The sequence below is a fragment of the Brachyistius frenatus genome, unplaced genomic scaffold, assembly GCF_029030835.1.
Source record: "Brachyistius frenatus isolate BFR_SWC_R1_liver_20210118 unplaced genomic scaffold, ASM2903083v1 Contig_33, whole genome shotgun sequence".
NCBI classification, from domain to species: Eukaryota; Metazoa; Chordata; class Actinopteri; family Embiotocidae; genus Brachyistius; species Brachyistius frenatus.
The window spans coordinates 3,337,194-3,353,779 of record NW_027210632.1 but is presented as its reverse complement, the minus strand read 5'-3'; the positions used below and the strand labels follow the sequence as shown (position 1 = coordinate 3,353,779).

At 44.4% G+C, this 16,586-nt stretch overlaps 1 protein-coding gene across 1 annotated transcript in view; it reads right to left on the bottom strand.

Moving 5' to 3' along the window:
- Positions 1 to 16,586, bottom strand: part of snd1 (staphylococcal nuclease and tudor domain containing 1) — a 57,168-nt gene that overhangs the window by 24,171 nt on the left and 16,411 nt on the right. The window contains exons 10-11 of the mRNA XM_069700185.1: positions 12,752 to 12,856; positions 3,400 to 3,501 (exon numbers count right to left, since the gene is read on the bottom strand). Coding sequence (XP_069556286.1) covers positions 3,400 to 3,501; positions 12,752 to 12,856 — 207 coding nt within the window. The remainder of the gene's footprint in view (positions 1 to 3,399; positions 3,502 to 12,751; positions 12,857 to 16,586) is intronic.

The following is a 16,586-nucleotide window of genomic DNA, read 5'->3' as shown; positions in this document are numbered from 1 at the left end:
TGTTGCCAAGGCAGCAAAAGGATCAAGCTTTGTACCTTCAAAACCCTGCAGTTTCTTTCAGGCTCGGTAATTGTTGTTAAAAATGATACATGGTGACAGGAGGTTTAACTCTTCGGCCTTGTGACTCGGCAACTATAAAGAAATGGGAGTGAAGCGGCATTCCAGAGCTCTTTTCTGGTATTGATTTTGCAGCGTGAGGATGGAGGGGAGTAGGGGGGGTTGGGGTGGGGTGGAAAGCTGAACTGCTGGCAAATGGGTAAGAGTTCTCCACTTAAACCGAACTCACTTCAAAGAGCCTATAAGCACACACTCGGGAGATCCAACGTCAATACTAATCAAATGTAGTGACATATATATATATATATATATATATATATATACAGTGCCGTGCAGACGTTTTAAGCACTCAAGATGTTTAGTTTCTTATCCATCATTCAATATAGAAACTGGCTGATTTCAGCATCACATGTTAATATCACAGATGTATTGGTATCAACGCGTACAATGTCCCAATATAAAACCTTTCTTTTATAGAACAAACTGCAGAAAAAGATGCTCAGAGTAATTTAGAAATTGCTCTGTTGGTGTGTGCGTTTTTAAATTCATACTTATTTATAATCATTACATTCCCAGTGAAGTTCACCGTTTCCATGATATCATTTTGAACAACACGTTATTGTTAAACTCTAAATTCTGACTGTGTTGTTGTTTTTTTCCCATTTACTGTATTTTGAATTTAGTTAACTGATGAAGAAAACTATTAATGGCATTGGTTTTTTTTTTAAAACATCCTCACTTCACTAAAACTTTTGCCGAGTACAACACAGTATATTCTACTTAAACACAAAGCGGGGAAGTGTGAGCCCAGATCTAGGAGAAATGCAGACTAGAGACCAAAAAAAAGAAAAAAAGAAAGAAAGTCGTGTCTAACACTGGAGCAAGAGAGACGAGATGGTAATTTGCCTCGAGTGTGGACCGTGCTTTGGAGGTTTGTTTTGTTCTTCACATATTAAACCGCTGATTAAGTGGTCAAGGCTGCATTTGCCCTCGCGTGACTCTGCATGCGGGCAAACAGATCCCCGATGGACCGCCGCCTCCGACCGTAGCCGGAGTGATCAAATCCCTCAACATGTCAGCGACTGCGCTCCCACCTGCATTCGGAGCCATCCCCGTGTGATTGGATCGTCCGGGACGCAGCTTAATACACATTGTAAACGGGGCCGCCGACTCACTGCGGTGAAAACGTGCATCGTCAACACACTTAGGACACTAACTCCTTTTGACGCATACACAATCATGCATACTTTCCTCTCCAAAAAACACTACGCGCAGCAATTCGCCCGAGGCTTAGAAAGATACAGGAACACTTTAGCCGAGCTGACTTTTGAAACGCCCTCGAGTCGAAGCAAGGAATACAGTGAAATTAAACCGGGTGTAAAGACGGCACGGAGTGATATGAGGCACATCGGATTCTGGGTGTGCAAATGCTCGCTGAAGACATTTGTAACAAACCTTGGTAAGACATATGGAGCATGGAGTACACGTCATAGTGCATGCATGATTATTATGCACTGAACTATGATTGCACCTGTTCACTGAGTTTCACGAACAGAGCACTAATGGCCACAGTACATGGATGTTTGCATCTATATTTTTACAGGCTCAAAATATACACATGTATTTTGAGTTCATTTATATGCATATCAAGGCACCAGGCGCACACAAGCCACTGTGGGCACGCAATTCTACAAACTAAGTCCTTACACTCATTATATGGCTTGAAATGAGGCCGACGCGCACATTTTTTCACTGCCATGTTTTGTACCGGGTTTTTTTTACACCTTAGCAAGGCTGTCCCCCTATTTCCATTACGCACATGCTCATTATTTCCCAAACGCAAACAGCACAAATAAACAGCAGATTCATTATTCTCGCTTCACTTGTCAAAAGCCAGCTTACGGCTGATTTTACTGTCATTAAAAAAACATTAATGAGGATGATTAAAATGGCTGTGATGAGAAGCTGGGACAGGGATATGAATCCCACTCCCGTACTAAATGCCAAAAGGAACTCTCTTGGCTTTTGGCTTTGAGTGGGTGCATGTTTGAGTCCTTCTGGCTGTCGTGCAGTTTCACTTGTACAGTTATAAAAGTGTGTTTGAGAGGAGTGTTGTTTTTCCACCATCTACTGTTAAGACTGCTGTGATTTGGACCCCTGAAATTGGTACATTCTAAGCCCAACAGCGGTACAGGCTGAGCCTTTTTAAAAGAACACAGAGAAATGATTTGCTGCGGTCAAAGGTCCAAAATCTTGAGGCTCAGTTAGAAGGGGAAAAAAAAACAACATTGAAGTTATGATATAACTTGTGTCTAGGAAAGTCATTTTGTCAGTGTGGTTGTGCATAAATGCATCAATTTGACAGTCTGTCATCAGTCTGTGGCTTTAAATTGACTTTCCATGTAAATTTCTCCAGTCATTTCCATCAAGGTTTCCATTATAATGCGGCCCGTCCTCATCTGACAAGTGTTAAAGTTACCTTTCAGGGATAAAAAAAAAAAAAAAAAAAATAAGGCAGGCAGTGGACAGTAACAGCCGCCTTCTCTCCATGCCATTACTGCCACTGGAGGCGGCAAAATTGCCACTGTACAGACAACGACAACAATGTAGGCGTTCACTGATTTGCTGAAGGGACCCTGGCCTAAAAACATCCTACAGTGTGTGCTGAAAACTTGGTTTCGTTACGTATGCAAAAGTTACCCACCTTTAAAACAGGACAATACTCACCTGTATTAGTTGTAACTGGAGTATTTCAAACACTAAAGCTGATTTTAGTAAGTTTAAGTTTTTTGGTGATTTTTTTACAGCCAACTATAATTCAGTGGTTCATCTACTCACATTTAACACAAAGAACCCAAACAGTCCAGCCCTGGTGTGTGTCTGGAGCGCTCTTTAGCTCGGCGCTAGGGTCTGCCGGGTCAGATGCGTGTAAATCATAGCGGCCGCAGAGGTGTACAGACCCCGTAGATTAATAGACACAAGAGGGGGAAATCAACACTGCTTGTTTAAAGGGTGCGTCCGGGCCAATACCAAGCCCGAGGGCATCTACCGAGAGTACTTGGTATTCACACTGAAAGACCAAAAGAAATGGAAATCCAGCTCAGAAATGTATTTGGCTACTGGTGAGGATGGTAAGGATGGAGGGGAGTAGTGGAGGGAGGTGGGAGGGGGTAGGGAGATGCTGCTATAGCATTTGTACAGCTATCAGGGGAATTCCTATTTAGGCTTATTGTTTAACTCATTAAAGATGATTACAGGCAATCATGTTGATTTCACATGCCAGCGCGCACGCACGCAGAGCCGAGTGATTGGGAACTTTCGATGTCTGCCACCGGTGCTCACCTTTTTACCAATGAGCTTCTTCCTCAGGAACTCACGGGCCTCGAACATGTAGGGGATGTCGTAGAGCGGACGGAATCGCTTGTCTTTGTCCTTGTTCTTCTCCTGGAGAGCGAAGGGTGGAGGAGGGACAGAGGAAGTGGGATGTGGGAGAGAAGAGAAGAAGAGGGAAGGGAAGGGAAAGAAGGACAGCAAAAGAGAAAGTTATTCACATTGCACTTTCAAAGTTGCTCATCACATCCGCTGCAGATGCAGACCTCTGAAAGAAAAAAGAAAAACAACACACGTGCGCACACACCAACAAACCCCCTCCTCAAGCATGCAGACACAAACAGACACACAGATTCACACACAGTCAGCTTGTTTGTTCCCTCTTTCCCCTTTATTTCAGTCCTGTGACAGCGACTGGACTCTGAACTCGCTGAAAGATTTTTGTGTAAAAGACAGCACAGTAGCGCACACACACAAACAAACAAACACACTCTATCCTCAAACACAAGCATCTCTCTTGCCGTCAATAGTGACACATTACATTCAAACAAACAAAAATAAATAAAGAAATCGAAATGCACGGATACCGAGGACAAAAATCCACGGCAAAGACACTTTGTGTTTAACAGGTGCACAAAGGTGAGCTGACACTATGCGTATAAATGTGGTGCAGAAACACACACACACACACACACCTCAATACGCTCACCCACTCTCTGACAGGAGCAGGCCACAAATAGAACCTATTTGCATTTTCAAAAGGAGGCTGAGGTTTTTGTGTTGCTCCCAGAGTGAATAGACAAACACACACGTAAATACACTCACACAGTGACAGGTGTTGTTTTTGCAGGGACACGGGATAAAAAAAAAAAAAACTATTATGTATAAAATACAGCCAGGAGGAATGTAGGTATGAATGACAATACCCGTATGCTCGCCACCCATGCCCCTCCCACACTCTTGTATGAACGCCATCATTATCCGCCAGGAAAACAGAAGTAACACTCTTCCAAGCAAACACGCAGGCTTGGATTAATTCCTCGTTTCCTCTTGTCTTCAATGGTTTTCATTCATTTTTAACAACTCTCCAGTTGTTCGGAGCTGCCAGGTGTGGCACACAGCTGGGCAGATGGGATGTGGGGGAGGGAAGGGAAGGGAAGACAGGCACATGGGGAGCAGGGGATGTGTGAGCATGTCTTCATACTTATGGCTCCATTAAATTCTTTAAAACAAATCTTGTGGGGCACAAACTTTGCTGGTGTAATAAAAAATTTTTTTTAGCAGCAGTTATTTTTCCTGGATGTTTTTGGAGGAAGTCTTAACATGACAGCACAGAGGGATGTTGCATTGGCAAAGGGGCCAATGGTAAAGGAGCTCTGGGAACTGCCAAATCCACCAGCCAGCCGACTTCCTTTAACCTTGGCGGGATTGTAATAACCTTCGAGTTAAATAGCTTTCCATCTTTCTTTTCTTACGCCGTTGCTCGTTTCCCTTCCACTTTAAATTGATGGAGTCAGCGCGGCATCGACCCTCGGAGATAATCTCAAACCCCCACCCCCCTCCCCCACCCCTTCAGCCAAGGGCCGATGCCATGCGTTCTGTGTTATTGTCAGGGCGTTTCACCCCTACTAACGGATAATGGGGCCTTTTAGGAACACAGCTATTTAGGACTCCTCCATTTTGTGCCTGAGCTGCAGATTCACTCCTCCACTGGTAGAAAAACAGACATTTCTTGGGTCAAGTACCACACCATATTTTCTTTATGTCATGTCAAATAAGAGACCTCCTAGATACTGAATGTTTTCATCCGGTATACAAAGCCCAGACCTGCTAGTACTCCATCAGGATTCTGATAGACACAGGTCAAAACAACAGAGCAACTTCAAACGGGAAAGTAAAGAATGAACCCAAGGGGGAAGGAGAGAGCAAGAGAGAGAGAGAGGAAAAAAAAGAAGGAAGAATCATTTCGAACTAATAAGCTGTTTCACGGTGGAAAGGCAGCCATGTCACTGAGGGCAAAGAGTGTAAATGTCAGCATTCTATGCCAATTAGGCAGTAGGAATGGAGAAGTAGACAAAGGGGACAAAAGGTACCACTGCATCTTATAGAAGGTCTGTGGGGAACAGAGCTCGACTGGGTGGAAGAGTCAGAAAACAAGAAAATGAAACAATCAGAGAAAATGTTTAAAAAAAATTAAAAAAAAGACGTTAATAATCACATTGTCCAGACTAATGTCCACGTCCGATGTGAGCCACTTTAACCTTATCTTAGCTCGGAGTATTCTTGTGACTGTGATGTAGACACGCCAGAAAGTGAGACACGCTATGTTTAAAATATAAAGAGCTGCCACTATTAGCTTTAGTAAGGAATCAGTGATGCTAGCTGGATGCAACAACTGCCCGATAGTTCACGATGGGTTTGGTCCACTTTGTGTTGCAGCAAGAAAAAGGGGTCCACATCAGCTGCTCAAAGATGCATTATGCATTCCTTGACAGTTAAGTGCAATTCAAACCATTTGAAAATAAATGTGCCTCCTGCCAATCAAACCAAACACCAACGAGGCTGTTCCACACTGCTGACTATGTGCAAAAGAAAACTGCGACAGGGTCTAATTACTTGACTACGGAGCTGATTTCAACTTTAGCCTCCTGATGAACTGACAACAGCATCATTAAATTACCCCGACCAGACAGACTCCGTGTACATCGTAATAAACTGTTATTATGCAGTTGCAGGAAGGTTACAGCAAAGAGGAGAGGAGTCACTGCTGTGTCTCAACCGTAACCCAATAACAGTTTGCTCTCGCTGTCCTCGGGGGAAGTTTTGTTCTATTTGGGGTAAATTCCCTTCGTTCCAAATTACCCGCTAAAGCTCAGGAATCATCTTTGACTATTGCAGAGGCATGGCGCTGGCTGGATTGTACAGTGTCGCAGGGCTGGGGGGGTCTGGGCTGCAAATGTGTGCAAGCTACCGCTGGAAGCAACCGCAGCTTCTGGAACGTCAAGGGTGAAATCATGACTCAGGAGCATGTCATACTTTGTGATGTTTGGCTGTGTTTGTTGGGGGAGTGTACAGTATAGGGCTTTGGTTTTGCATTTAGCTGACTGAGTGGAGTGTGTTGTTTTCAGAGTAACTTATCTTTTCAGAGACATGCACTGGGGGTGCGCATGAGTCCCAGACAAAGTGGACATTATTTTTTCATTAAGCAGTGCTCTGGGAGCCTTAGACAAGCAGTCAATGTTTACCGCTGTATGCATAACAACATTACTCAAACGCGCATGCATAAACATTAAATGGCTGCAGAGGTTTGGGGTGGAGAGAGGGAGGCAGTACAGGAGGGAAAAAGAAGGAGAGATGAAGAACGAGGGCACACACTTCCCGAAGCAAAAAACAAAACAAAAAAAAAAAACACACAAAGGGGATTGCGTACGATACAACAACCCACCATTATTGGGCAGAATGCAAAAAGACCGTCACTCTAGTCATAGAATCTGACATCACCTGTATTTTGTGGCACCAGCCACTCGGTTCATGATTAGCTGCTACCAGACAGGTAGATATACTGGGCCGGCTGTGCCCATGCTGTGATCCTGCTGTCATTAACGAGGACGTTATACACAGAATGTGCACTAAAAGCACCCCATTGGCTGCCTGAACGAGGCCGCTCCGCTGCCACTCGGTATGTGTGCAGTGTTGTGTTTTTAATTTCTGGACCAGACGGCCGGTCGGATCTGGCCTGCAGACAGACACAGTGATGCGGAGTTGGACGAACTGCAGTGCCGCCTGCTAAATAATCTCCAATATTGGTAAAGAGATTTGACTGCTGAAAGTTCAGAGCAAATCTGCACAGCTTATATTAAAGATATCGCTCTTATCTCAAACACAGATTTCCTGTTTATAAATGACTTTTGCTTTTGGCGGATGTGTGCTTTACACTCGACAGAACTGTAATCTAAATCTTTCCAAAACGAGTCACACCGTCTCCTATACTGTCCTCCTCAAAAACAAGAGGAAGCCAAGTCCTTGCTTTTTCAATAGTGGCAGCCAAATAGTGAAACGGGGCCAAAAATATTCCTCCAGTAGTGAGGAGGGATACTGGCTCCCAATCTGCCTCGTCCAGCCAATAGCGCACAAGTGAATCATGAGGTGGGCGACCCTCCTCCCCCGTCATCGTGCTCCCCGAGTTGAGGTCAAAGCGCGTCTTGCCAGGCTGGAGGGATGCTCTGGGCGCACACATGGCTAGACATAAGAGTCGGAGGACGGGGACAGAAGGGAAGAGGAGGGAGGGAGGAAACCGAAAGAAAGAGGAGAGTGGGAGAAGAGAAGTAAAGTTTAAAAGCTAAAAAAAAAAAAAAAAAAAAAAAAAAAACACAGCAGGTAGGAGATGAGTGTGTCTGCTGAAAGATGAAAACTGGATCTCCTCGGATCAAATTTAGAGTGAGCAGGATTCTTTTAATTAGTATCTAATTTTTATAAATGGCATTCCAACTGTGATTATGTTTACTGAATAATGCGCTGCCTTAGACAACCTTGAATCAATATTGCATGAACACAATACCGAAGCTTCCACTTAAAATATGTCTGACACTCTGCTGTTTTGTTATTTGTCTACGCTCACTATTGCCTTTTGGTCCAATGTGTTACTGTTTGTGCTTTGTCAGATTTCTGTTTGACAGGATTTGGATGATGCCAACGTGTCCATCTTTTGTTGTTGTACTGAAGAATCCTTCATTATGCTACACTTGGTAATGAGTTGACCAGCTGTGACAACATTATTCCACATTTTTCAAACACTTCTTTTAAGATCTTAATGTCAGGTCTGAACTTGCAGATGTGAAATAGAGCTCGTTATGTCAACAAAGGTATACTACTGCATAAGTATTGTTCAAAGTAACTATGTGAAATGACAACCTACAAAAGCTATAAGACTTCCAGACTTCTAAGTGCTTGTTGGTATGAAGATACAGAAATTCAAGTGCCAATCAATCTGCAGTTTTCCAGGGAAAAAAAGAATCCTAATAATGTGAAAGTGCAAAGAAGATGGAGACAGAAGAAAGGTGTAGAAAAGTAAGAGAATGTTTCTGTGAGGCAGCGGCAGACAGGGCGAGGAGAGATGTATCGACAGTTTAAATCATCTACAAAGTCAACACATGCTGAGGTGAACTGTGGAGGGGGTTAGACGAGTAGGCGGGGCTCTGTGTGTGTAGTAGCATGCGGATGAGCCATTGTGTTGCCTTATATAAGAACAGCAAGTTGACCGTTCGGTGTGCTCCATCAACGTTGTCCTTAACTCTACTTAAACCGCACAAGTGCGTACATACATTACAACGCACAGTGACACGCGCATGCACACAAGAACACTTCAGGTTCGATTGCACGCAAAGCAGACAGACAAACACCACGAGTGTGAGCGAGTGGGCTTAAAAGTGAGTCACTCGGTGGCGTACACGTCTCTCCCCACTTGCGTTTTCCACTGGGCTTGTCCTGATGCACATGGGAGAAAAATGGAGAAAGAGAGTATAAAAAGAAAAGAAAAGAAAAAAAAAAAAAAAAAACAGGGGGGGGGGGGGGAGAGAGAGAGAAGAAAAAGCTGACTCCAACTCCCAAGCTCAAAATAACTCGCATCTGAAGATATACCACAGCAGTAACACTGGGGAGGAGTGGAACCAAAATGAGCGAAAAGGGGGGTGGGAGGGGGGGTAAATTGGGGCCTCATGTTTTCCTCCTGTTTGGTCCGCTTACCTGTCAGTCTGAGCACAGTTAGTATAGACATGAATGAGGGGAGGGAGGGGAGGAGGGTGTATGGTGTTAGGAGACTTAAAGGAACCAGAGGAGATGGAAGGAGAAGGAAGAAGAGGAGGAGGAGGAGGAGAGGGGCTTGGCAGGAACTGTCACAGCTCATCAGTGCACTGGTAAATCGCATCTGGCCTCCGTACTGCCGAACCGTACGCGCACCCTGACACACCCACACAACGAACATAAATGGCCTCGCTTGCAGAATACGCAGTCAAACTGTGCACATACACATCCAGAGAGACAGAGATAATAATGACAACTGGCACAAGAAAATCCCTACAGACCTCTAGAGAATGCAACACACATAGTGTTATATGTGCAGTAGACACACACACACACAAATTTCACAATACCGAATATCCGAGTTTGTTTCCTTGGAGGTTCACGGATCGCCCCGCAGTGTTAACATGCACACATCTGCAGTGTCTCTGTACACACACACACAGACAGACATACACGGCACATGTTTGTATAATCCATGTTTGTGCACACTCTGACGCCAATTTCCAAGATGTTTCCTGACATAGGCTAATGCAGCTTAACCAAGCATGTCTCAGTGTGTGCATGTGCGCTTCAAACCGTGACCATGTCTTTGTGCCTGTCTGCTGCACTGCAAGCAAGAAGCCAGCTCACTCGTGACACTGTTAGCCAACAGGATGTCAGTGTGTGTAGAGCATCTGGCTGAGTGATACCTGCCGTGACCTCTCCCTCTCTTGACCTAAAGGTAAGACTCAGCCGGACTGCTTAAAACACACACACAAAAAAAACACACACAAAAAAAACAGGCTTTTTCAGTTTGAAACTTCCTACCTGCGCCTGCGTGCCTCATGGCTGCCGAGTGCTCCTTATTTCAAACACTTTCACAGGTGAATGCCAATATTTCTTTCAAAATCGTTCATGCTACAGTAATGTAAGGAAAATTACAATGTCCAGAATGACTTCCAGTAAGTGAAGGGGAACGCCGACATCTACATCAGTAAAGGTATGCGGACAGGGCATGAAATTGAGTTCCCCTGCTCACGTAAGCTTACCGGCTTAATATAGTGGTCAGACACAAGCCCACCTGGCAAATGAGGCCAGACATAAAATGTGTGCATGAATATATACAAAACAATACTTGGTTAAGACACCAGAAATCTCAGAGCTTCTCTGTCAGTTACCCATATTCTACTTTTCAGTAGAAGGGCTCATCACAGTCTCGGCAAACCTATCGCAACTCAGCATTGCTGCCATAGCGACAAAACTCAAAGCTGAGCCAACAGCATTACAGACAGGCAGGCAGCTCTTTAGCTCAAAGACAGAAATAACTAGCTAACAGACAGCACCAGCAGCAGCACCATGAACATCCCTTATTAAAACACAAAATACAGCAGCAACAGTTTACATGAAACGCCGCCTCTGAAAGGAGAAGTTGCTCCAGCAGTCACAAAAAAGGGCCCTAATGCTGACATGTATAATGTGATCATATATAATCCAAGTCATATAATCTAATCATTACATATAATCATATATAACTTAAAAGTCAAGTGCATTACAGTTTGATAGTGACACATCAGTCTACGCACTTTATAAGCATGTGGAAGTGTTACAATAATAGCTAGTAACAAATTGTGGAAGTAGATTTGCCAAGTTGAAAATAGATATTACATTATAATTACAGTGTTAGACAGTGAGACTAATACAAATTTCACCATACCAGCTCAGTGAGCCGGTTCCCCAAACGGACTGAGGTTGATAAATATGAGTGTTTGCACAAAAAAAATCTGATACACGATGGCAATTAAATATGCAAGAAGTGCAACAATAGCAATTCAACGCTGTGCGAATATCACACCAATAAAATAAAAATAAAACACACACACACACACACACACACACACACACACACACACACACACACACACACACACACACACACACACACTCACTCACTCACTCACTCACTCACTCACTCACTCACTCACTCACATCTGGCCTCACATTCCCATGCTCCCTGTAACATACGACAGTGTAATGAAGCACAAAACACATACTGTTGAAGCATCTGGTGCAAAGACAGCGACAGACTAAATAACGGGAGGCATTGAGAAAACCAAAATAATGGATGGAGGGGAATAAAAAGGCATGAAGAGAGGGAAACCAAATTAAGGAAACTAAAATGGGAGAGAGAAAGACAAAATGGAGAGATGTTTTTGCCCACAAGCTTGTTACAACCACAGAGAGCTAAGGAGAATAAACACACACATGAAGGGCAACGGTGCAGGTCAACAATCTGCACACCCGGAGGGAGAGGACGGCAGAAAGTGACTGTGGAGAAGGGAGAGGAAGAGAGAACAGGGGGAAGAAGGCAGGCAGGGAAAGACACAAAGTAATGTCTTAATGATGAGAGGCACTAACGATGCCAGGGTAGGGAATAAAAAAGCAACCCAGACGACAGTAAAGAGGAAAAGATAGGAACCAGGATGCGGAAAGTGGGAGTCAATAAAAACAAAAACAATCAAAACAGACCAAATAAAAAGGCTAGTGCAGACTTTCTGCTCGCTGCCTTTTACATTTGTTGCCTAGACGCGGCGCGTCTCGTACCTTTCGAACAGGGAAATGTGAGGAACGACCTGCTAAACAGTGTGTCGACGGGAAGAGGGACGTGTTAACAGGAAGCATCATTCAATAGATTGCATAAAACACTGTTGTTGTGAAACTAAAACTTGAGTTTAAGAGATTCGTTTTCAGCCTCCTGCTGTTAGAAAGGACTAACTAGAAGGACTCAGACACGGGTGATAACTGAGAAATTAAATCTGATCACTTTGTTTTCTCCCCAAAAAGAAAATCCCAGTGTTTAAATGAAACCTTTTGGTGGAATAATCAATGCAAGTTTTGATTGTATTGTGGTAAATAAAAAGAAAAGGCTAAATTTCATCCCATAAATCCCCTGGTGGTGACTTTCATCACAGTAGACTGCTGTGTCTCGAGGTATCACTGCATACATGCAGTTTCTTTTCCAGGCTGTCTATTGTGTCAATACATGTACATTTCCCTAGTGTCGGTAGGTATGTGTGTGTGTAAGCATGTATACGTGTGTTTTCACAGTTTGAGGTGATTCTGAGGAAAGAGAGGGAGTGTGACGGGGAAAAGGGAAGGGAGAAAAATAAATAAATAAAAAAATTTAAAAAAATCGATCCCTCTTGCTCTCTGCAGTGCTGCAACCACTGGGTGTGCGCAAGTGTTTCACTGTGTTTGCATGTCGCCCAACAGCAGGGGCGCCACCAAGTGGTCAGAATTAATCACACGGTCATTTAAAGATGGAGAAGACTAATGTGCAATGTGGAGAGGGCCTGAGAATTTAACAGAGAAAGCTGAAGGGAAATGGAAACATCCTGTTTTAGTAATTCCGATCGGCCGTGAACACTGACACTGGTTGCTTCCGAGGAGCTTCTAATGAACTGGCTGACCATGCACAACCACAACTCTCTCCCACATATGACGACGACACACGCTCACAAGCAGCCACTGACTGCGCATCATAGCCGTGTGCACATACACAAGCAGACGGACACAGGTTTGTTTGTACCTCTCCCTCAATCCTGGGCGGCCGAATGCTGGACAGGTGGATGGTTTTGTATTCCCCGGAGTTGAGCTTGACCACCATGGCATCGGCGTTGACCACTTGCATCACCTACAGAAAAGCAGAGGAGAGGGAGTGGTTAACATAAATGCAGCAAGAGAAAGGCAAGAGGGAGGGGGCGGGGTCAGGTCGGCAAAAAGAAGACCCATGAAAGTCAATCAGAAAATAATTTAAGGGTCCAAAAGACTTCTAAATCCATGGGGGAATTACACACCCCTGCAGGCTGGAGGAGTGTTGGAGCAAAAAAGACTGGCGTTGCATTTTTGTGAGTGAGTGAGCAGATAGACTGAAAGAAAGATGGGAAGTGAAGGAGCAGGTAAAGGATAAATGGAGAGGAAGAGATCTATTCAAAGGTAGAAAAGAGAGTGACAGTGCAGATCGGGCGCTGTCGCGAGCAGCAGGCACTGAGAGCGAGGGTAAGAAAGCCCGATCCTGGAGTGACTGAGTAAAGTAAGCGAGCGAAGGCTTCCCAGCAGGCCAGCGAGGTTTGGAGGACAGGGCGAGGACGTTTTGCTATCTGGGGGATTGGCAGCAGGAGGAAGGGAGGGAGGAAGAGGGAGACAGAGTGCAGGAGAAAACGCTTTAAAACACAAACATCCAGTTAAAGACAGACTGGCAGAGCATTAAACAGCCCTCTGCCCAACTACTGGCTGGCAGCATTTTGTTTTAGAGACCTTTGCAAGTGTAACTAAACACATGGACTAATTTATGTTTGGCATTTAAATGTTCTTTCTCTCTGTACCAAAGGGATAAAACCATAGCTTAAAGCAGACAAAGTGCAGAAGTGTGTGCAGATCAAAGCTACAGCTGTTAAATTATAGTTGACTAGAGTGTTACCTGCTGTTTCCACCGGGCACGGATCAGTCATGTTGGATATGCGAAGCTTTTATTTCCCAAACCTCTGCACGGCTTCAAAACCCACGAGGAGCATACCACAAGCAAAGCATTTTGTGTGCCCGTTTTATAACTTACTGATTTGGTCATTTTAGCCCCATTTTTGTTAAATGGGTTCATTTTCATCTGTTTTTGCGCTTACAGGTATTATTTTCTACTTTGTACTGCACCCTATAGACACAGTTGATACAGTTTGCTGTGTTTTACCTGTTTAAAAAAAAAAAACTTTCCCATAGAGCCTGTTAGCAGAGGGAGAGCACATTTCTTGTCCTATTTAAAATAGCAGGGGGTAGACATTGATTTTGTGAATATGATATACAATTGTCAGTCTGTACATGGCGTTTTTTTTGTGTTTTTTTTTAATTGACCAGAGGCTTGGTGCTGTCTGACTTTCTGCCTGGCTGATCTGGTCAATGCAGATTGAAAAGAGAAAACCACAAACACACTCAGAACTGTATATAGATGTATATGTATGGAAACTTCTAACCAGGTCCACTAATTATAAATCTTAAAGAAATGTATACTCAAAAAGTGTGAATATATATATATTTTCACAAGATAGAAGACAGATTGGGGGTATAATGTGATTGAGTTGGGAGAAGGTGTCCAAACACAGAGCCTTTAAGTAGGCCACTTGCAAGACAGTGAAAAATCAATCGCCCTACACATGTTGCCGCCCACATGTGCATCAAATGGCCACAACATCAGTCAAACTGTAGTACGTATGGAGGTAGCGCTGGAGTTAAGCACCCCAAAGACAGAGATGCAGGTCTGAGCCATGCATCAACCACAATTTGGACCATGTTGGTGGAAAAACAAAGCGACAATGGAGGACACAGTTGAGCACTTTTTGAGTGTACAGTGCAGACACAAATCCAGGTGTATCGGGCTCATTGGGACATTCATTATTCTATAAAAACAAATCAAACTGCCATTGCATTTGCCACCAGGGAACAGAAATTAGACAAGCCCACATGCTAAATAGGCTGTCCACAACAGCAGCCAAAATACATCATACACTAATCACTGAGCTGAGTGGGAGTGATACAGAGACATAGGGAGCAGGAGGGAGAGAGACAGAGAGGTGTAATGAGTAAGTGCAAGGAGGAGGGGGGGGGGGGTTGCATAAAAAGACACGTACGTACACACACACACACACACACACACACACACACACACACACACACACACACACACACACACACCAGCCTACACGAATTCACACTGTAACAAGGTCATTTTGTGGCCTGCCCAAGTAAATAAAGTACAAGAGAGAATGTGGCAGGAGCAGAATAAAAATGGCTCAGCATTTACTGGCTAATTATCAGCCGGAGGAGGCGAGCGAGGCGAAGGAGGACAGATCAACACGCGTACACACACACCAAAGAGATAGAGGAACAGAAAGATGGAAGGCGCCAGAGAGACGGAGTGTAATCTCACAGCAAATATCACAGGAACAGAGACAGAAGAAAAAGATGGAGAACAGATAGAGAAAATAGAGCAAAAAAAGTCTTTGGAAAGTAGCTGACATGAGGGTCGAGCGAGCAGGCAGACAAGACAAATAGGCTGGCAAGCATGACTCACTGGTCCAATCTGACAGGCGAGAGGTGGAGATCTACTGCCCCCCTCTGCCCGCGGAGGACATGACATCTGCAGTGGTCGGGATTGGCCCTCCTGCGAGGAGGATCTTGGGCACCGTTAGTGGATGTGTCGGTTGTCACCGCTAATCCATTAAGTTGGTTTTAACCACAGAGCCGAGCACAGGCTCAGCCAGGACATTACTCATGTCAGATCGCCTCCCTCAAAAGCAACACCTATGCATTGTGCTTCTTTTTTGCCCCCCGGTAGACGTGATTTATCACCCAGATTACATGGTTTCACATAAACTAGTGGTGGTTTTGATGGCACGATAAACACTTCAGTGTGGCCCCGGGGTGCCCGCTGGATGAAAAAGTGGCTGACAAGTGTGTAATGCTTTAAGAGGACATTATCATGGAACGAGTACCAATAATCTGGAGAGTTTTCTACCTTATTGCCCTTCCACTTGACAGATCTTAGCTCGAGCACAAACCAATTTACCCTCTCTCATTGTCCTCCCCAAAAGTGACTTTTTAATTTCTTAAAGAAGCTGTCTGACTTATTTTTTTAAAGGAGGCGCTCATGTCCTTCTTTCCCTCTTAAACACAGTATTAAAGAGTACTCTCTCTATATGTTAAGAATTTGTAGTTGCTCCTGCGCACTATTATATTAAGGAGCATTTATCCTTAAATTGTTTGTTTGTGTTTTTACTCCTAACTTGGGATTAGATAAGATATTTATGCAACTACTAAACTACATTGAGTTATTATCCAAGGAGGGAGGTCACCTACTGGGACGCGGCCCACGTTCGCTTCTGTGGTCCCGGTAGAGGCGGGAGGAGAGAGGCGAGACAGTCAAAAAAGGAAGATGCCTCAGCAGGATTGACTGGTGGGGATTGGACCTGCTGTGCCTCTCCACTCCATCCATCACTCAGGTAATAGGAAGTGAAAAGTAGAGTGGAGTGGACGAGGAGAGGGGAGGGGAGGAGTGTATGACGATGGGATTGATGGATAGATATGTCCTTGTGAGAGTCGGTGCATTGCAGTATTAGGTGCCGTCAAATGTCACGGAAACAACTACAGAGGGGCAATGACAGGCCCGAGTAACCTTAGCCTGTCCGATATGTACTTAGCTTTGAAACAGCTCAAGCAGCTGCAGGGTCAGCGTGACATTTTCCACCACGACTGTCAGCCTTTAGAGCAATGTTTTCAGAGACACCCGGTCCTCGTGCCATTTCGGAGGCCTTTCAACCCACTCAAAACCACCATCCGAGTTCCAGAGAGGTGATAATATAGAGAAGTCACCCCAT